Source organism: Mustela erminea, chromosome 4 (genome assembly GCF_009829155.1).
Source record: "Mustela erminea isolate mMusErm1 chromosome 4, mMusErm1.Pri, whole genome shotgun sequence".
Lineage (NCBI taxonomy): Eukaryota > Metazoa > Chordata > Mammalia > Carnivora > Mustelidae > Mustela > Mustela erminea.
In genome coordinates, this window is record NC_045617.1 from 56,362,870 (window position 1) to 56,384,641 (window position 21,772).

The 21,772-nt window shown below is 40.4% G+C and overlaps 1 protein-coding gene across 2 annotated transcripts; it reads right to left on the minus strand.

Moving 5' to 3' along the window:
- Positions 1 to 2,094: 2,094 nt before the first annotated feature.
- On the minus strand, positions 2,095 to 20,646 carry RAB32 (RAB32, member RAS oncogene family). Of its 2 annotated transcripts, none has more exons than XM_032339300.1 (3): positions 20,339 to 20,633; positions 6,917 to 7,194; positions 2,095 to 2,599 (listed from the first exon to the last, which is right to left on the minus strand). In XM_032339300.1, exons 1-3 carry the CDS (start codon positions 20,586 to 20,588, stop codon positions 2,450 to 2,452), a joined length of 678 nt encoding a protein of 225 aa, XP_032195191.1. In that variant the 5' UTR covers positions 20,589 to 20,633; the 3' UTR covers positions 2,095 to 2,449. The 2 variants fall into 2 exon arrangements, with proteins under 2 accessions (XP_032195191.1, XP_032195192.1); XM_032339301.1 differs by having other exon boundaries at positions 2,517 to 2,644; positions 20,339 to 20,646.
- Between the last annotated feature and the right edge of the window lie 1,126 nt (positions 20,647 to 21,772).

Genomic DNA, 21,772 nt, shown 5'->3' on the forward strand with positions numbered 1-21,772 from the left:
AGTCTGAAGTGAGGCTCAGGAATTTTAATAAGCAATTAAGTGAATAAGGCAGTCAAGGTATTCTCTTCTCTCCTTTAGCCATTTATGTAACTTACCCTAAATTCAATTTTAGGTTACAAAAACAAATTGTGGTGAGAATTTAAGAGTAAAGCAAAATACTGAGTTTTACTTCTAAAGTGTAAGAAATGATAAATAGAATAAATTATCTCATACTGACAAACAGAACCCTCAGGGTTTATAGAAAAACCATTATCTAAGGGACTCTCAATCCTTAAAATTATCCTCAGAGAGGGGAACAAATGTGGTAAAGGTGGGCACAGAGAGTGCAATACCCCTGATTTTGCTCAATTTAAACACAATTAATTTCTTGTAAAAATGAAAGCCAATATGTACAAAAAGAAAATTCCAAGAATTGCTGCTTTCAGTGACCACCCAGAGTTAAGCTTTAGGTTTCTAACATTTAGGTTTTGGCACCAACTTTTCATACTACTTACACAATTGGACTTTGGAATCAATATAGATTAAGAAGTTGTAGTTTGGGGCACTGGGTGGCTCAGTGGGTTAAGCATCTGCCTTCAGGTCAGGTCAGGATCCCAGGGTCCTGGGATGGAGCCCCGCATTGTACTCCCTGCTCCTCAGACTCCTCTCCATCTCTATTGCTATTCCTGTCTTTCCTTCTTAAATAAATAAAATCTTAAAAAAAAAAGTGCTTTGTACCTAAACCAGAAAAAATTTTAGAGTATGACACATATGTTTCTTAGAAAGCAAGATTAAATGCAATCTTTTTTTTAAATTAAGAGGGGCTATATTAACTAAATGGTAAGTAATATTTAAATAAGGGGCTTCTTTATTTTCCTTAACTTCAGAAAATCTGATTCTATATAGAATACATGTCCCAAAAGGGTTTATTTACTTAAATGAAGAACATATAAATACATTTGCAAGCCCTAGGCAAAGCTTACATTTAACCAGAAAAGCAAGCTATATTTTATGGCCCATGATAACTATTTACTCCCAGAATATTCCTGTCAGAGCAAACACAATTCTTGCTAGTTCTTTTCTTCCTGCTCTCAATAAATGCATGGATTTTTCCTACCCACATTCATAATACTGTGTAAGACAATTTAATCAATGCCTCATTTTGCATTAGCTCTGGGTTATGTCACAAACACTTTGAAAATTCCTGTGAAAGAAATACATTGGATCTTTCAGACCATAGCAAGTCCCTTAAAAACAAAAGGAAAAAGTGAACAGACACCAAGTTTTGTAAGGCAGAAAAGTACACCCCATTTACCTTCACATAATCACATTAATTCACAAAAACAAGGTTTCAGTCAAAAAATTTATTCTTTTCCTTAACTGGGTTAAATGGTAATACAAATATTATGAGGCTGCCTTAAGTTTCTCATGTGTTATACTTAAAATGTCCCAAACTCTACAGAAAACCACACATGACCTACTCTCTTTCATAATTCATAATATAGAACCTCAGCTTTCATGGTACATGTTTCGAAGTGACTCCTCTCTATGACCATTACTAATACAGATTTAAAAATACTAGCTCCAGTTGGAGATAATTGCAACAGTAATACCAGCCAGGCTCTAGGTAAAAAATAACCAGAAGGAAGAGGGAAAAAAAAAAAACCCCAAAAAACAAAAAAACAGAACAAAAGACTGGAGAGAGAGAGAAGGAATGTCTATTTATATCGTTTCCAACTGGCAGCAACCAGAGCCAGAATGCCGGCCATGCTGAGTCCTTAGCAAGGGCACACTACCCTGGCTAGGGCTCATGAAATTATAATACTTAAGGATAACAATTTTACATGAAGTACCAAAGTTTTAAGTAGGAAAAGAAAGAGAGAGAGAGAGAAAGAAAGAGAGAGAGAGAGAGAGAGAGAGAAAGAGACAGAGAGAGAGAGAGAGAGAGGAAGGAAGGAAGGAAGGAAGGAAGGAAAAAGAAAGAAAGGCTGCAAAACAGGAACTTCAAGCCTTCTGTGACAACCAGAGCCTGCAGCCTCCAGAGCCTGGAGAGTGAGACCAGGATATGGAGACAAGACAGAGCCCCACAGCCTTGCTCAAAGACTGTAGGTCCGGTTTCTCACCTCAGCACTCCCGCCACAAGGCACAACTTGGAAGTTGGTAAAGGGGTGGGGCGGGAGCTGGGGGAGAGACATCATTTAAAAAGATGTTACAGAGGATGTAAACATTATCCTGAACTTATGGCAACCACCAGAGAAGCCCTGTGTGGGCCAGGCTCCTGGGGGTGCTGTCACTGTCATTCAGAACAGGGAGAAAGATATATCCAACCTGAGGAAAAACCAGAGCATTCCTTTAAAGTGCAGCCCTGGGAAGACTCACAGGACAGCACATCTGCCACCTTATCCATACTCAGGCCTGGCTCCAGCCCAGGCAGGCTGCATCTGCTCGTGGGACAGAAGCAGAAGCCATGTCAGCAACACTGGGACTTGCTCTCTGCGGTCAAGGTGTCCTGATCCAGTTTAACTCTGTCCCTGTCGTTTTCTTCATTAGGAAAGCTTTGGTGGTTTGCAAGAATATTCTCCACGAGGAACCGGGCTGCTTCATCGATGTTTATGTTATCCTATAATGCAGAAATGATGACCAGGATGAATTCCAAGGATTCATGCTTAGAAGAAAGCACGAAGAGTAGTAATGGTATGAGTGCAGTTTGTCAGAGGGGACCTCAGAATACACAGGCTACCATCTTCGCCCTCACTCCAGGGTACACACACCCTCAGAGTTTAATGCCATTCAGTAACGTGCATAGAGAACTTTCCTCTTTTCACAAAGGATTCCCCTTCCTGATGTTCCTGTTTCAAACTTTTTGTCCCTGAGGTTCAGTGAACTATCTTAATGGTTGAAAAGCAACTGTCATCCCTGCTGAGTAGCCACTCCCATAAATGAAAGCACGAGGACAAAAAAGTTCCTGCCTTTAAACATTTAAGGTCAAGCATTCAGGATACATTAGGAAGAGGAACGTTAATGGGCTCACACATTAAAATATGATAAATACATCATGTCATTTCCCCTCTCTGAGTACAGGTTATTACTTCTAGTTGTCATGTGTAAATTAATTCCCTTAGTTTCTGAAACAATGTTGTAGGTGTGATGTCCATTAAAAAATACCCTAAGGAGTCACTAGCTATCACAACATTTGTGTGACAGATTTAGCTGTCATTAAATACACGACTAACACATAGCAAAATCTGGGCTTTATTTTTTTAATATTTAACTTTTCATTTCTAAATAATTTGGGGTTGACAAAAACATTGCAAAAATAGCAAAAATTCCTACATACCTTTCACTCATATTCCTAAAGTATTAACATCTTGGATAACCAGATTTCCAGATAAAATCAGGAAATTCGATAATAGTGTCAGAACTGATTATGAACCTTATTCAAATGTCCCCATTGTCTCAGCGTCCTATGTGTGATCCAGGTGACCAGCTGTATTTCACGCTCATGTCTTCTTGGTCTCCTTTAACCTGGGACAGTTCTTCAGTCACCTTGCCTTTCATGACCTTGACACTCTTGGAGCATACTGGCCAGAGAATATCCCTCAATTTGGGCTTGTTTGATGTTTCCATATCATTAAACTCAAGTTATACATTTTTGACAGGAGTAAGTGATATGTCTCTCTCAGCATCCGAGAGGCACACTTGCTTAAAGTCATGTCTGTCAGTCTTCTCCACTGAATAGTCACTATTTCTCGTTTGTACTTATTAAGCTCAAATATGGAAATACCCTATTTTTCATCAGAGTTTTTCCCATTAACTTCAACATCAATTTATTCTTTCCTAAAACAGCTATTCCCATGGTGATTAAAGGTGACTGACTGTATCCATCATTGCTTTTTTAATTATTAGTTGGAATTCTACTGTTAGGAAGAGTTTTTCATTGGTTTACTCTTATCATGGATTACTACTTTATTCCTTTATTCTATGGATTAGCTCCACTGCAATAGTCATTTACTTTGCTGCTCCAATTGTCTTGGATTTTTGGAGCTCCTATTAAGTAGGGTCTTGTTTCTTTTTGACCGGTCTCCATCATCTTGTGTTTCCTTAGTTTCCAGCACCACAAAATATCTCTGTCGTATTTTTACTTTCCTTGTCCCACCAATCCTGGAAGCAATAATTTCTCCATGAGACCCCTGTTCTTTTTATAGGAGAACAGTATTTAAAAAACAAGTTCTGCGGGCACCTGGGAGACTCAGTTGGTTAACTGTCTCTTATTTTGGCTCAAGGTCATAAACTCAGGGTGGTGAGATTGAGCCCCACGTCCGGTTCTGTGCTCAGTGGGGAGTCTGCTGGAGAGTCTCTCCCTCTGCCCCTTCCCCAGCTCATGCTATCTAAAATAAATAAAGTCTTGTAAAAAAATAAAGAACAAATTCTGGGGACTAGGAAGCTCATTGGATCTGTGGTATCATTGCTCCTAAGCAAGGAGAACTAGTAAATACACATACGCCTCCACAGATACATAGACATCAATTTCTACATTTATCTGTTTATACATGTGTGTATATAGACACGTATGTATACACATATATATACACGTGTCTATAAACACATACAAACACAGAAACATATATATTTCTACATGCATATAAATCATTAAGTTCATACTGATCTCCCCAATTTCAGTCCAAGAACATTAGGTTTATTCTAGCTGTCTCCCTTATCTGTTGTACCTTCTCAGACAGTGAGAAACCTACACTCGGACTATTCATTCAGGTATCTGTTCCAGCACTTTTTTTTTAACCTCCACTACCAAGATAAGTATTAACTTTAATTAAAGTATTGATCTTGGAATGTCCAAATGTCATTTAGCCCCCACCATTCCCATTATCTCAAAGAATTATAATGCTCTCTAACTGCATTTAGTAGCAATTGATAAGGAACTGAAATTCCCATATTGTAATTAGTAACACATTTTCGTATAGGAAATCCATTATTTGCCATAAAGGTGAAAGATGAAGTTCATGAATTCAAGACTGTCTTTTGGCTGTGTTCCCATTAAAATTCAGATCACTGCAATTCAAGCAGAAATCAGCTGTCAAGTCAGCTGCCGGCCGGCTCTGAAATACAGGCATTAGTGACACTAGGGCAGTACTTTAAGTCTTAACTACAATTTTAACCTAAATTTCATATTACTATTATCCTCTTGGAAATCCCTGGTTTACTACTAAGGACATTCTGCAAAAGGTGTTGCTAATGTATTTGTAGGAAAGCACAGAACAGACATGAAACATCTATTAATCAATGTTTTCCTTCTCCACTCCACAGGTAACTGTGTCTATAAATGTAACAACGCTGATGACTTACAGTCCCAAGATACACACCATATAACACTATTGTTTCTGGGGACGAATTTGGATTTATTACCTGAATAATTAATTCAAATAAAACTTGGAGAAGAAATTTTATCTGTAATACATGCATCTCTTCCTATAAATCCCATGTTCTAATAAACATTGCACATACCACTGATTATTGCCTAACAAAGCTGGGAAGTCAAGCAAATCACCTGACAGACCTGCCAAAGACAAGAGACCAAACGTGTAGCTTCCAGGACATGTGCCTCCGTGAAAAAAGCCTCCCCTTCTGCCATTTCTTCCTTCATGCCTGTGTAAGTGCTCACGTAGCAACTTTCTTCTGACACCACTTTTTATGCATTAAACTAAAACTGAAGATTCTAGAATGTATTTATTTAAACAAATAGCCTTTAGCTTAAGAGTAGAAACTTCTGGTTTTAGCAGACACTAGTTTTTCGGATGACAACATCACTCAGTTATCTCCAGAACAGCTTTTCTGTGCAGGCTCTCATAGCTTTACTTTCCTTATTCTGATCATCGGTGGCATCAAATGATCTTCTACTTTTGGGGTGGGTTTCTGGTAAAACTAAAAGGGACCTAGTGGTAAGTAGGTAATCTGACCAGTAAGTAAATCTGGTCACATTTGTTAACTGAGAGGAAAAGGCTTTTTAAAAGGCTTTTTAAAGGCTTTTTAAAATTTCATACAAGAAATCCACAGAGGGTATCCCAAATGCTGAGACTGTGTTAAGATATACAGTCTTATGGTTTTGACTCTGTCATTACAGAATTTCTCCAACATATCATCATTCTGACATCAGTCCGATAATTATTGACCTCTAATGTGAAATTTCCAATGCATGTAAACAAACTCCGTCCCCACTTAATATTTTGTGCTTGCGATTTTCACTTTTACTTTCTTGTATATCTAGGCTGGCAAGATTTTTAACAAGCTTAGTATTTTTGTTTTTCTTCATAAAACACCGAATCCCATAATAGATGAAAGAAAAAATTCCCCCTCCACTCTTCATGCCGCATGCCACAAATGCTGATACTTGCCTCTTGTTCAGATTCTTTCACATTTCTTTCAAATTTCTATACACAATCTAAAACTCTTCAAACACCAACTGAATACATCTCTGACATTTTCAGAGTCCATTTTTGTTAGTACTGCACATGACCTACACATTGACCAGTGTCATCTATGTCCCTAGATTTTGTGAAGCCTTCAGTAAAAATAAAAAATGCTTGTGCTTGACAAGACACTTTATCCTCCCCATGAACTCCAGTTGCAGAAGTGCTTTATTTAAAGGCTCAAACTCAGAGAACATCATTGTTCTTCACTTAAATAATAGCTAATTTTTATTTTGATGGAAAACCTTCTTTTCTATTCTATTCACTTCCATATCAGCCAATTTTGAAAGCATTCCTGCTGCCCTCTCAAAGAAGCTATAACAAATCCATGCTATACTTTGCTTTTTTCTAGGCTCCCAAAAACTGCACACATAAACTCATCTAAATATTTTATAGTTACAGCTCAGATTTAAGAATGAAGAGCAGAGCAGATACAAACACAAAGCAGACCTCACCTTTGCAGAAGTTTCGAACCATCCAGTGAAACCATGTTCTTTGCAGAATTGGTCCATCTGGGGAGGATTCTGGCCACCATCCTTTTTTTGGTCACATTTATTAGCTAAGAGGACAGCAGGAATAGGACTGCCATTTGGAAGGTGGACTTTACTATCCAGATCACTTTTCCATTTTAAGACGGCCTCAAACGTGGAACCTCTTGATATATCAAAGACTACAAAAGCACCAACAGCTTCTTTGTAGTATACCCGGGTCATGTTGCCAAATCGCTCCTGCCCTAAAAATAAATATAATAAGAGGTTAAGAGCTCATCATTCAGCAGAGTCTATATTTAGATATAACCCCTCTGACCCTAAGAATAGTGCTATAAACACATGTCTCCCATTACAAAGCAAAGAAAATTGGTGGGATAAAGGATGTACAGAAGCACGTGGCTGATCATGGGGTCTGAGTACACAGTCAACTAGCTTAATGCTCTGCGCGTGTCTGACACATGCTCCATAACCATCCAGATAGATGACAGTGCTTAAAGCTACAGAGCCATCCTTCCCCTGATCCCCTTGTCGCCCTCCCTCTGGTCTAAGAGAAGAGGTACGAGAGGAAAAAAGACAGTTGGTAGTGGAGGGGGAGAAGAGACGAGAATAGAAGAAAATGAAGCTTGCAGGAAGAAGATAAGCATGGTGGGCAAAATGTAGTCAAAAGACTAGGACTGGCTATGAGATAAAGGAGCTTATCCTTCCTCCCCATCTCTAGCCCGCACCCACTTTTGCCTCTGCATGCAAGATTGCTCTCTAAGAAGGCAGATACATGCAAACCTGCTTACAAAAAATGGCCCATGTGGCCGTGTGACTAAAAGAAGGAACAACTGTAGAGCTCTTCAACTATCATGCTTTTAAAAAAATTTAACATGTTAAATACTTTGGGGAACATTCTACTGCTTCATGTATCTCCTTTCCGTCTGGTATCGCTCTTTGACGCAGGAGGGACCCTAATCTTCAGCTGACAGAAGAAAAACCATGCTGAGAGCTGCTTGGGCAGGATGACAGTGGCCCTGACGACATACTGTGGGACCAGAACCCAGGTCTCCTGGCTGCCATGCGCCCACGTTAATATGATGCTGGGCATTCTGAACTATCCTGCAGTCACCTTGACTTCTAAGATGTTCACTTTTCATTCTGTCAAGTTACGGACTACAGTGGTCAGGAAAAATGGCAATCAGTGCAAATCTAAGATGGGTAACTGACCAATGATAAAAACAAAAACTGACAGGACCCTTTCCTGTTAAAACACATGATGAAAAACACACTTTATCTACATGTTATTGATAGTAACAAATGCAAAGCTACCCACCAAAAAAAATTCCTTCTTCTCCAAATTTTACTATAGCATCATACAATTTTAGATATCGCTTAGTGAGATAATGGAAGAAGAAAACAAAAGGCAAATGTAAATGGATACGCTTTAAGTTCATTTTGGGGGTGCCTTGGTGGCTCAGTCATTAAGCGTCTACTTTCCACTAAGGTCATGATCCCAGGGTCCTGAGATGGAGTCTGGTGTTGGGCTCCCTGCTCAGCAAGAAGCTGCTTCTCCCTCTCCCACGTCCCCTGCTTGTGTTCCCTCTCTCACTGTGTCTCTCTCTGTCAAATAAATAAATAAAATCTTTTAAAAAATAAAAAATAGAAAGTTGATTTGGTTTGTGACAACCCATCATATGGGCTTATCTGAAACCATACAATGATGGCCCAGATATCTGAACTTCAAGGTAACAAATGGCCACATATGAAACCCCACTATCATGTTCATGTTTTATTGGTAAGTTAAATCTGACCAGACAATTGTATAACTTATTTGATCACAATGCTGACATTTACACAAAGTTAACATTGTAACACTTTCCTTAAACATACACAATAATCACACATGGCAAAGTCACAGAGGATGTACCAACTGGTCAAAGTCAGTATCACTATTCTTCAGAAAGACTAGGTAGATTGCATTAAATTTGTTCCAACTTCAATTTTAAATAGAGAGCACATACTACTGACTTTTATTTTTATAAATCTTAATTACTATGTATAAAATGACTATGGCAACAAGATAGTCCAGATTATAAGATTATTTCACAGTTATAAGAAAGTACTCTTTTGGAATACTCCTTCAATTTAGAAAAGAGAGTAGGGTGCCAAACTAGTAAAAGTATAGAAATCCAGAAGTTATGAAGAACAATTAAGGTTAATGACTGCTATTTTTTTCCTGAAACATTTCTAAATCCCTAAAAATACTACTTTCAACCAATCATACTAAATCATATTCAAATTTGTCCTCATATAAACTTCTTGGTAAAACATAAGAAAATCAGAAACATGTATGACAAGAATTTTTGAGGCGGACCCTGTGGCTTAGAAACCTCAAGTTATTTTCCCTGGGTTCCGAGGTTAAGACTCAAAACCCTCGGATGGTCTCAGACTGCTCTGTAACAACCACACCATAGGGCAGCTCAAAATAGTGTCAATTACACTATTGAGCAAATGAAAAGGAAAGGTATAACCTGGGAGAAAAAAGATACAAATTCTGTATCTAGTAAAGGACTTATACCCAGAATATATAAAGAACTCTCAAAACTCCCAAGTAAGAAGATAAAAAAAAAATCTAATTAATAAAGTAAGCAAAAGACTGGAATAGACACTTTATCAAAGAACGTATACAATGACAACCAAGTAGAGGTAAAGATGCCCAGCATCATTAATTATTAGAGAAATGCAAATTTAAATCACAATGAGCTGCGGCTTCATGCCCACAAGAATGGCTAAAATAAAAAGTCTGATTATACCCAGTACTGGCGAAAATAAAAAGTCTGATTATACCCAGTACTGGCGAAGATGTGGAGCAATCAGTTCTCGTGCACTGCTGGTAGGAATAAGAATTTAAAATAGTACATCCAATTTGGTAAACAATTTGATAGTTTTTAAAAATTTGGACATGGGGGGTGCCTGGGTGGCTCAGTGGGTTAAGGCTCTGCCTTTGGCTCAGGTCATGATCTCAGGGTCCTGGGATCGAGCCCCACTTTGGGCTCTCTGCTCAGTGGGGAGCCTGCTTTCCCTTCTTTCTCTGGTGCCTCTCTACCTACTTGTGATCTCTCTCTCTCTGTCAAATAAATAAAATATTAAAAAAATTTTTTTTAAATAAATTAAAAAAAAATAAAAATTTAGACATGAATCTACCATACAACCAACACATTTTACTCCTAGGTATCTGCCCAAACAAAATGAAAGCCCATGTCTACACAAAGTCATCTTCATGAATGCTCATCAGTGTTTTATTTTTACAGCCAAAATAGTAATGAATAAAGTATGGTATATCCATACAATGAATATAACAATAGAAAGGAAAGGAACAGACTATGGATATAAGTAACAAAACAGATGACTCTCAAAGCAATGATGCTGAGTAGAAGCAGCCAGAACTCAGAGGGAATGGGTAGTACTCCATGAATACATTTATATCAAACCCTTAAAAATAAAAACTGTAGTAAAATAAAAAAATAAAATAAAATAAAAACTTAGTAAGAGGAAGCACATCAATGATTGTCCTCGGCAAGGCAGAAAGAGGAGTTACAAGGGGAAAGAGGAGGGGCACCTGGGTGAGGGAAAGTGGAGGGGCACATGTCTTTGTTAAGTGTCTGCCTTGGGATCAAGCCCCATGCGGAGCCCCACTCCCCTGCTTGTGTTCCCTCTCTTGTTACCTCTTTCTCTGTCAAATAAATAAAATCTTTAAAAAGGGGGGGGTGGCAAGAGGAAATATTTTTGGTGTGATGGAAATGTCGGCAATCTTGATTATACTGTTTCACTATGTTTACATATGGCAAAACATCAAATTGTACAGTTTGTTGCATGTCAGTTATATATCAATAAAGTAATAAAAAATAATACCTACCTCAGAGGCTCACTGGGAAGGTTTAATGTAAAATGCCTGCCTGGGAGTCTTTTAGGGCAGAGTGCAATAAACTATAATTCATGGTCAAATTCAGCTAACGTTTTATCGGAATCTTGCCACCTATATCTGTTTATGGGCTTCTACATCTGTTTTCATTCTACCATAGCAGAGTTGAGTAGTTGCAACAAGGAGTGAATGGCCCACAAAATCTAAAATATTTGCTACTTCTGTTCTAGGGGGTCAGGGATGGTCTATCTTGAACTAGAAATGCTAAATAAAAATTCATGACAGCATGTACTTAAACTATAATTTACATGCACAGACCTTAAGTTCAAAAAGTAAAACATCAGGGCCTAGTAAGCACAGTGTAAATGTTAGCTAGTATTATTATAAAGTGCTCAATAAAGGTATTACATAATAAAAGCCTGAGCATCCTCTTTAAAACGGTGCAATTAAACATGGCAAACCCTTAAACTAGTTATATGTCGTAAACTATAGTGGTGAAAACAGTTGGCAAAGGAAAATGAACTTGAGGAAAATACAAGTATACTAGAGAATCAAAATATCAAGCACAAAAGATCAAGAAACCCCAGGCAAGTAACTTTCTCCGCCTAAATAAGTGAAGTGTCTTTACAGATCTTTAGGGATCTTCTAAGCCCTCCCAGCTCTCCCTTCTGATGTTTTAAATTTCTCTGTCATAATTTTAATGTTGTAATGATTTTCTACAGATTCTGCAATCACTGAATCCAGACAGCAGTGGGGATTGAATGTAAATAGTCCAGCATCGAAAGGCCAAGCCATACACAGCATACTTTCCAACAAAACAGTACAGTATACTTCTTATTTTACTGAGTTCATTATCTCCTTTTTAAAAAATTCTAAAGTAATCCATTACCACTTCAGAGATATTCCTGAACTGGTCAAAACAAGTAAAAACACACACACACACACACACACATTTCTAAAATGCATTAAGTATAATTATAGAATAGAGAAAGATACAATGAATTTATTTACGATAATAACCTTAACATAAAATTAAGAGCTGTTCTAAAAAACAAAAACAAAAACAAAACAACCAACAACAACAAAAAGCCCTAACAAGGTAAAACCTAGATTTAACTACGTTGGTTTCAAAGGTTGGAATGCATAGATATGTCAAGCTCTTCCAACTGTTAAACTGAAAAATAAAGAAAACTTTGCTACTAGAGTAACAGTTGCATCCCATAACTTTGTTATTATTACTCTCTGGGTAATTTTATATATTCCCTTATTATTGCCTAAAAGAAAGAACTATAGTGGAAAACAAAAATACCGTTCACAAATATTCCATTCTCTTCCACTTCTAGATGCATGAAGGATCACATTCTCCTGGCCCCACTAAATTAGGAGTGGCTATGAACTAGTCTTGGACCATGAAATGCAAACAGAAGTGTCATTTCTAAGCAGAATCACTTGGGTGACAGTGTCCTTGTCCTGCTGCAGCAGGCTGGAACCCTAATTTTGAAAAGACACTATCAAGAGATAGTAGAGCCTCTGTTAGCCTGAGTCCAGGTAGCTCCAATGCAAAACTGCCCTCACATCCCTCCCTCCGCCACACCCCAACCTCCACCCTCACTATGGACATATAGAAAGAGTGAGGGATGATTATTTTAAACCACTCCCTGTCCCTCTGCCTCCCCCCACCCCCGCTCATGCACACATGCTCTCTGATAAGTAAATAATCTTTAAAATAGAGAGAGAGAGAGAGAGAATGATGCATTCTACTACTTCCCTTTCACAATGCTTTGGGAGTTAGCCCTAAGTTTAAAAAAGGGCTAAAGACAAAACTAATGGAAAAGACTTTCACATTCACATTAGAATTGCACAGGAATTCTGTAGGTTCAGAATTTTTTTTTTTTTCTTAATTTTAGACAAAAAATACAAAGAATACTCTCTGGGAAGTAGTCAATCAACCATTCTAAGTTCAGTCCAAAAGAACTTTATTATTCTTGGATTCTACTTTCCACAAACATGCAAATAAAATGCAGGGAATTCCTACCATGTTGAATGCTCCTGGGTTATGTTCCCCTACAGGAGAAGATGGGGTAGAGAAGTCTGCAGTTATTAAACACAAAGTCAGATCCATGGGTTTTGTTCACATGAGTGTGAAACACATGAGTGCTAGTGAGTGTGTGTTTGTAGAGTTAAAGCTTATGGCAATATAAAAATCCAGCAGGACCTGGGAGATCTTCCTCTAAACAGCAAGTAGCTCAGACAGTGGGAAGATGCTAAGCAACACCAGTGCCATAGTCATTTCTGACTGGAGGAGGAACCACTTCCATGCCTTCCTGACCATCACTTAGATGGACAACACTGTAACTGAAAGGTGACGTCCCATATCATCTAGTCCAACCTCTCTTGTTTTATAGATGAGAAAATAAAATCCCAGGGAGGGAAAACTATTCCAATTCCCAAATTATTTGTTATCTAATGTGCTGTCCAATTTGTTAGCCAAAGACTTTCTGGAGTACACGTTGCTCCTTATGTCCCATGTTTTCAAACAGACCCAAGGCAGTCCCATGGGCTGAGGGTGACTCTCCTCAAGGACAGCACAGCCCTAATACACAAGGTAATCCCTTTTTCTAAGTCTCCTAGGGCTTTACCATAGCGGCTATGGGCTTGTTTACCAAATGCACTTTTATCTTGATCTTTTACCTTACCCTGCAGAATTCCACCATCCCCCTCCATTTATATGTCTGCCTTGTTCTCCCCCCAGAAGATCTCTGCAACCACAACACAACCCAAACTTGTCCACTAAGCCCACTTGCTACTATTTAAGTGTTGATTAAGTGTGAAATCATCACCAGTTTAAGGATATGCTATCCTCGGGCTACACATTTGTAAGGACTTCAAACTTTTCTTCTTTGGACGAGCACTTTCTTTCATCTCTCAATCTTTTCTAACAAATGCCTAGAAATACGTATCAATCGTGTTTTTAAATTTTCTATATTTTATAATGCGTTGACATCTTGGGGCCTTGGGACCAGGGGAGGGACTGCCCCTTCCAGCTAGCTAGTTCTTACAGACAATGAAGGACTTGCTGAAAGCACATCTTTCAGGAGCTTTTGTTCCCTGCTACTTCTCCGCCATCTGGAAGGGGGTCCAAAAGATTCCCTCCTCACAAAAATGAGAACTTACGGTCTACTGTAAGAAAGAACCATGATGGCCTCCACTTACTTTATAGAGGCTTTAATTTGATTATAATAGAATTCACTGACTTAATTTTTATTCATTTTATGTTCTTATAATATTGATTCTTTTGTAATACATGAAAGCACAGAACCTCATGTTTGGGTGTCTGCAGTAAAAATTTCAAATTCTCAAAAAAAAAAAAAAAAAAAAAAGAAAGCACATCTTTGATAAGCAAACCAATCCAGAGTCCTCACCACCCATCTGCCTCCTTTTTCAGGCTCCTGCAGACTAGGACACTATCCTCCTGCCCTAAACCACCCATGGCCAGGTACTAAAGCAATCAGGGACCACCCCTATAGTCCAACTCCACTCAAATATACCAAACTAACCAATCCTAAACTTGCTCAGTTGCCTATGTTGCCTTGGCCATTTCTTCCTGCAAAAACTACAATAAAGTCTCTAGCCCACATTCTTCTCTTGCTCCTTCTGCCTCTGGACCAACCCTGGTGCTTCCCCATGTGGTCTCCGGCATAGGGCAGCGTGCTTCCTTCTCCTGGAACTATGAATAACAAACCATCTTTTCAATAGTGATGATCTTCTGATGTGGCCTTACCACACCTGATAAAAACAAAATCCTGGGTATGCTTTAATAAGAATAAGAATAAGAATCACTGAAATTTCCACATCAGAAGCTTAAGAAAGTCAGAAGGTCAAGAAAACATATACATAATGGATAAAATTTCTCCTAGAATACATTGGAAAGTAACACCGCCTCTCTAGGATAATGCATGGCTGACAGGTTTGATCAGTGAGATCACAGAGTAGACTATGCAAACATCTATAATTATCACCTTGATAAATACGTGCGCTCTACACATATTTATCAATAAAAAGGCTTTGTTATCTTCAGACAGTCCACACTGTGGAAACAGTCTTTCAAAATGCCCCCCCAAATGATGGAGCCAATCAAAAAATATACACACTGGACATTCTGTGTTAAGAAGAGTATAACTGGAAATTCTGGACTGATAACATAAAGAGATGGAATTATTAGAATGGGTATATGAGAAGAGTCATATGAGTTACTGTAAGAATGACCAGAACATTTGCAAATTTAGACAAGAGTCTGTTAGACTGTTGGACAACAATCTTCAGACTGTTTTGACACCAGTGAACCAAAAATCTGCTACACTATTAAAAGCTAGTTTTCATATATCATATTTCAGAGTCATGAGATGTATCTCTGTACAGTGCCACTGATTATCTGTGTTTTCTTGGTCAACTTACTACACTTCTCTGTATTTAGACTATGGGATCTATAAAAGCCTCCAACACCTTCAATTCAAACAACAGAATGATTAGGAAAACAGGGAAAAAAGGTCAAGTTTTAGTGGTTTTTATCAATGTCTCCCTCTCTCTCTATCGCTAACCTGGGCACTTTTCAGCCTATGTGGGAAACTAAGGCAACTGAGAATGGTAACATAATAATTTAAAAAATAAAAATAAAAAAAGGAAAGAAAGGCAGTAAGCGTATCATTTTCAGGAGAATTTCCACGTGCAGTAACAGAAATATGCTGTTATGCTAAGCCTGCCTGGGCAACGGTGGGTTCAAAGTTCAGACTGGGGCACCCAAAGATGTCTCCAGAGTCATGAATTGAGGAAGATTTAAAAATGTAAAATGAGACAGTAGACTTTGCTTGTAATTCAGCACAGCAGTTGAGTCTGTGTAAGGCTCAGGATGGCAAAAGTCAGATATAATGAAGATTTTTTTTAAAAATTCCTTTAAATGAGTTAATTGGAAAGTCATTGTAAGAGTCAGTGTTTAAGACAGAGACTACAAATAACTATAGACTAATTCCTCAGAGCACTGCTTCTTCATATTTAGAAGAAACCTGAACATTAGTAATTCTTGACTAATAGATACTTTGAAGGTCAAGAAAGTATCTGAGATACTATTCCAGATTCTTGTTCATGAGGGTTAAAGAAGAGTTATGAAAGCAGATAACAGGAGGCCATGAGGCACAGGGACTGTCAATGTGGAAGATGGATCCGTGTTCTAATTTAGGATGGGAATCAAAAAAATAAAAAGTTGAGGCGCCTGGGTGGCTCAGTGGGTTAAGCCACTGCCTTCAGCTCAGGTCATGATCTCAGGGTCCTGGGATCGAGTCCCGCATCGGGCTCTCTGCTTGGCAGGGAGCCTGCTTCCCTCTCTCTCTCTCTCTCTGCCTGCCTCTCCATCTACTTGTGATTTCTCTCTGTCAAATAAATAAATAAAATCTTTTAAAAAAAATAAAAAAAATAAAAAGTGAATCTAAGCATGGTTTATAGAACTTATAATGTCTTCCAACCATGCACTTTATGCTCTAGGTAAATAACATTTACAGGAACTTCTGAGTAAAATGTTCCTGATCTGTTCTTGAGCCCGAAGGAGGGTTATCCATTCAGATTTTTAAAGAGAAATACTGATTCTAAAAAGTGAAATGTGGCAAAAAAAAAAATAAGTGACTCTTAATCTCACAAAACAAACTGAGGGTTGCTGGGGGGAGGGGGTTTGGGAGAAGGGGGTGGGATTATGGACATTGGGGAGGGTATGTGCTTTGGTGAGTGCTGTGAAGTGTGTAAACCTGGTGATTCACAGACCTGTACCCCTGGGGATAAAAATATATGTTTATAAAAAATAAAAAATTAAAACTCCAAAAAAAAAAATAATAATTAAAAAAATGCCACTTTGGCATAAGGATCATTTTGAACGAAAGGCACTTGAAAAAGATCAGGTGTAAGAAGAGTGCTCTAATCTCCCCCATTTTCTCCCTGAAAGTAGATGAGAATATTCCCATGTGAGAAATATCCTCTCTTTTCTAGGAGGAAAGAAATATTCTTATCACCGGGGATGGGAGTCAAAGCTGAGAGAAGTCTCTACAAACAGACCTTATAAAATAACTCTTATTTTCCCTTAGCTTGCCCATATTAATTATTTTTCCACAATTTCCTCTCTTTGTTCAACCTGGCATAAAACCATTTAGGTTTTGCCACTTCTTTGGGTGTTCACTTTCCTATGAGGGCTCCTGTGTCACAGAAAACTTACATGAAACAAATTTCTGCTGCTAATCTGTCTAGCATCAATTTGATTTTCAGGCCTTGCTGAAAACTTTAAAAAGGCACAGATAAAATTATGTCTTCCCTGCAAAAGTAAATTACTTCAGCAAATACAGGAAGACTACACTGTATTAGATCCAAATGGACACACCAGTTTCTTTCTTTTAAAGATTTAGTCTAGACCAGCCATTCAACCTACCTGGAAAATCCTACAGCTGCTAATAAAGTTATCATAAGTTGTAATCAAATAACATTTCATACGCACTATATATGAAAGTGCAGATCAGATCCCACTCTAGGAAATACCCTAGTGTGCTGTGACATGGCAAAATGCACCAAAAAGGTTGAAATCACCAGTAAATACGGGGCCCCGTCAGGAATATCATGAGGATAATTGAAATGGTAGTAGCTCCACCATTTAATACATTGCTGACCTATGAAAAATGGGTTAATTTATGTAACAACAACAAAAGGAAGCTCAGAGACATCTCTTGCTACATCTTAAATTTTAGTAGTATTTATTAAACTTCCTAAAATTTTTTTGACGACTTCAGTAACTTAGTGTATTTCAGTTAATGTGTTAAGAGCAATCTCAAAACACATATGAAGGAAGAGACAGTGGCCTAACACAAAAATTGGATTGCATCTGGATTTTAAAGCTACACTCATTTCTCGCAATAAGAAAGCATTCCGAAGGCCTGCACCCAAGAGACACTGTGGTTCCTGATTTGAAGAGTTGAGCTGAAACTGCTTGGCCACATTTATGGGAAATGTCTGGACAACTCCCACCTGCCAAATACCTGCCAAATACCAGCCAAAGTTTCCAAGTATAGAGAGACTCAATGTAATCCTTTGCCAGCTTTCTCATCTCTAAAGCCACAACGAAAAAACTAGTAATAGCACCACAGCTTAAGTTAGTCGTATCAACTGGCCAGTTCTACCTACTGTTTTGTAATCAAGGAGTATTTCTATCCTTTGAGAATTCAATATGATTCATTGTTGTTTAGCCCTGGGGAACTTTCTGGAGTGGCCTTCAATTTGCCTTCATTACATCATTACGACTTAATTCAAATGTTATCAGCTAGGATTCACTAACAGGTCAAATATTCAAAGCAAAGTACTTAATGATGTAGCTCCCTAAACCTCAAGTGAAAGCCAAATTATTTTTGTGGTAGCTTCCTTATATATTAAGACCCCATCTCTGAAAATCTTATTTGTAAGGAGAGCCTAGTAATTTCTAATTACCTCATTAGTTTACTTCAAATCTTGTTAACATCTGGTGTGTACCTGCTGAATGGTATCTCGCATCCAGGAATCCCTGTTAAAGATCTTAAAATCTTGCTTTCCTTCCTAGCAAAGCTCAACCTTTGGACTTAGGCAAAAGCGCAAGCACTTTTCATCTATTTCAATATGTACCAGAGTCTGACAAGACTGACTATGTTCCCTTCCTGGCTGCATAGGTCTGTTCAAGGAGGACCAAAAAAGGTAAGAGGTGATACCCAGGGAGAAAATTACTCATGACTTTGCTTTCCCAATTCTTTAAATATATGCACTTTTGCATGAAGCTTAAAAACACAAATGTGCCAATAAAATCTTTTATTTACCTGCAGTGAGGCCCAGGGATAATTTAATAGCTAAACATGATACTGTTTTACAAGAAGAATAAAGCAAAGTCAATAACGCTCCTAGATGGGGGTTTAAAATCATCTTCATGGAAATCTACAGCTACACTGAAGATTCCTGGAGAATGACTATCACATGGCAAGGCAACCTTTAGAATTTACAACCTTGTCAAAAAGCAATACTAGTATTCATAAGTGTTCTGTGAAACACAGGAAGTATTTCGAAAGAAGCCTCTGGCTTCAAAAGATGACTTTTCAAACGAACTTTTGGTTTTCTCTAACCAAAAGAAAAAAAAAGAGCTGAGCCCAGAGCTGATCATCCCCCTTTCTCTGAGGAACCGACATACATAAATTTATTTATTTATTTAAATTTATTCTCATATCTGAGGCAGAGAAGTCTGTTCTTAAATTAGTGCGTATATGAGTTATAATTCTTCAATACTTTCTCATATGGGATAAACTGTTGATGAAAAGAGCACTACCTAGCAGACAGACCTATGTCGCTGTACCCCACCCCCACCCCCACTCCGCTACCCAATGGGTGACCAAAACTTCTAGGGTTGATGCATCTGTAGGATGAAGGATGGTCTCTCCAGCTCTGAACCTTCTCCCATAAAAGTTCTCTACTGCACACTGAGCTTCCTACCAGCAATGACTGAACAGGGTAACTTTCGGTATCATTTCCATATTTAAGCTTTCCAAAGTTAACATCTTCTTAATTGCCCACCCCCCACACACCCCACCGGACAGAGTTCAAGTTTTCATAAATTAAAGCAAGGAGAGTAAGTATCCTCTCCAAGAGGGATATTATGCTCCTAAATGACAACCGAAAGGAAATGACAGAGAAACAATCTACTAGGGTGTAGGGTTGAGAGGGGGCCAGGAGTGGGGAGAGAAGTTGGTTTAGGGAGGGAGGAAAGACGCAAGAGCAGCCTCCCCAGATCTTCACAGGCAGAGGACAGGCATGACCTAGCAGAGCACCCTGTCTCAAGAATGGAGTTTCACTCACAACGAAGGGTCTCGGATCCAAGGTCATGATGAAAAACATTCTAAAAAGGAATCTAGTTGCTAGTGTTGGTTGTGTCACTAAGTAGTGACAGTAAGTACTGACTTTGGGTGAACCATTCAACTCCAGCGCTCATCTCTGAGATGTTAAAGCCAGTTGAGAGGAGCCCACGCCTCCCCCTAACTCTTCCTGATCTATTATAAGCTTGTCAACCTTCAGAGTTCAACTTCTGGAAAAGCCTCCATGGCTTGTCCCACCGCCGGTCAGGTGGCTGGAGTGGAGGCCTCCTCTCTGAGACCTCTTAAAAACGAGATGCTTTCTACAGACTTAGCAGAGGCATCTCACCAGGGTTAGTTATGTATGCATTTATCTATCTTATCCTGCTTTTAAATCCCTCAACTACCACTACTGCCCGTTCCATGGTCCAGTAGTTCACCCGGCCACGGCCCTTTCCTTGTCCCTGGCGGCGTTAGTCTCTTCCATACCTCCCGGGCGGGCCAGTGCAGGCTGCGGACAGAGAAAGAGGGCAGGAGACTGAGCGGAGCCCAGTGGCCGCCGGCTCCCGACGGAGGCCGCCGCCCGCCGCTTACCCGCGATGTCCCAGAGCTGCAGGCGCACCAGCGTCCGGTTGTCCCAGTTGAGGACCTTGAGGGCGAAGTCCACCCCAATGGTGGCCCGGTAGTGCTGGGAGAAGAGCTGATGGACGTAGCGCTTGATAATGCTGGTCTTGCCCACGCCGAGCTCGCCGATGACCAGCACCTTGAAGAGGTGCTCGCGGGTCTCGGGCGCGGCCGCCCCCTCCGCCCCCTGGCCCGGGTCCCCGGGTCCCCCGCCCGCCATGAGCACCCCCGGCCCCGCTCGAGCCGGCCGGCCGCCCCCCGCCAGCTCGGGCTCCGCGCCGGGGCCCCCGCCCTGCCGCGCCGTCCCCGCGCGCGCCCTCGGAGCCCCCGCCGGCCGTCGCAACGTCCCCGAGGCCGGCCGCCCTGCGCCCGGGCCGCCGCCCGACGGGTCACAGGACCCGGAACCGGCCGCCGCGGCAGCCGCGCGGGGCGGGGAGAGGCCGGGGAGGCGGGGGGTGAGGGGGGCTGGCCTGCGGGGGAGGACCCGGCGAGGAGGCCGCTTCCCGCCGCCGCCGCCGCCTGCGCTCCGGGCGGGCCGGCTGGAGTTCGGCACTTCCTCCGCCGGGCCGTCCCCTCCTCGTCGGGGGACGCGGAGCCCGGCCGCCCCCTGCTGGCCCCGGGGAGCGGGCCCGGAGCCGCGGGGACCCCGGCCGCGCCGGGTGGGCCTGAAAAAGTGCCGAGGCCGAGCGCGGAAGGGCGGGCTGGGTGGTCCCGGCGCGCGGCGCTGGCCTGGAGCGCAACCTCCGTCCTGCTTCTGCCCAGAGAGGGCTTAACCCCTGGAGATGTCTGCCTCTGATTTCTTTCTCGCGGCCCACTTTTGAGGAGAAAGGGGATGGCAGATTGACCCTGAACTTGACAAAGGACTGATAACGCTTCAGTATTAAGGGAAGGACTGGGTCTGAGGAAAAAGACGTAGAATCGTTAGAACAATCTTCTCGAAGTCTTCCACCTAGTAGAGGCTCTGAGATAAATCCCAGGAATTGACTGAAAAGTAGGAGGTAGTTTTGAGGGGTTTAATTTTAAAGAACAAAGATAGGAAGCCTCGCCTCGCTTGCGGTGTTTTTAACATCGAGGATAACCTCCCCCATAATTAGGAACACCTGGAGCTGATAGACTCTGGTAGCGTCCTTAAATCAACTAAGAGGCTGTTCGCTCTGCTATCATCTGACAATCTTTGAAAAATGTTTTTCAGAGGTGGAGGCGTTTTAAAATTTAGACGTCAAGGTGGGAGTAAAACCTTTACTAAAATAGCTATTGAAAAAGCATGGATATGTCTTTAAACAAGTTTTATGGCCTACCAGCATATGGCTTTTATGTTCGCCCATCTAGAGAGTCCTTTCAATATGTCTCCAGCTTGGGGAGAGAGGAAATCCTCTATTTATTGCCGTAAGTGTAGCATATTGT

Bases quoted from the DNA above. Each gene is read 5' to 3' on its own strand.
- RAB32 (XM_032339300.1), bottom strand. From the start codon at position 20,588: ATGGCGGGCGGGGGACCCGGGGACCCGGGCCAGGGGGCGGAGGGGGCG. The intron at 7,195-20,338 runs GTAAGCGGCGGG...ATTTATTTTTAG, and splicing joins GCAGCTCTGGGACATCGCGG to GGCAGGAGCGATTTGGCAAC. The intron at 2,600-6,916 runs GTGAGGTCTGCT...TCTGCATTATAG, and splicing joins GGTTCGAAACTTCTGCAAAG to GATAACATAAACATCGATGA.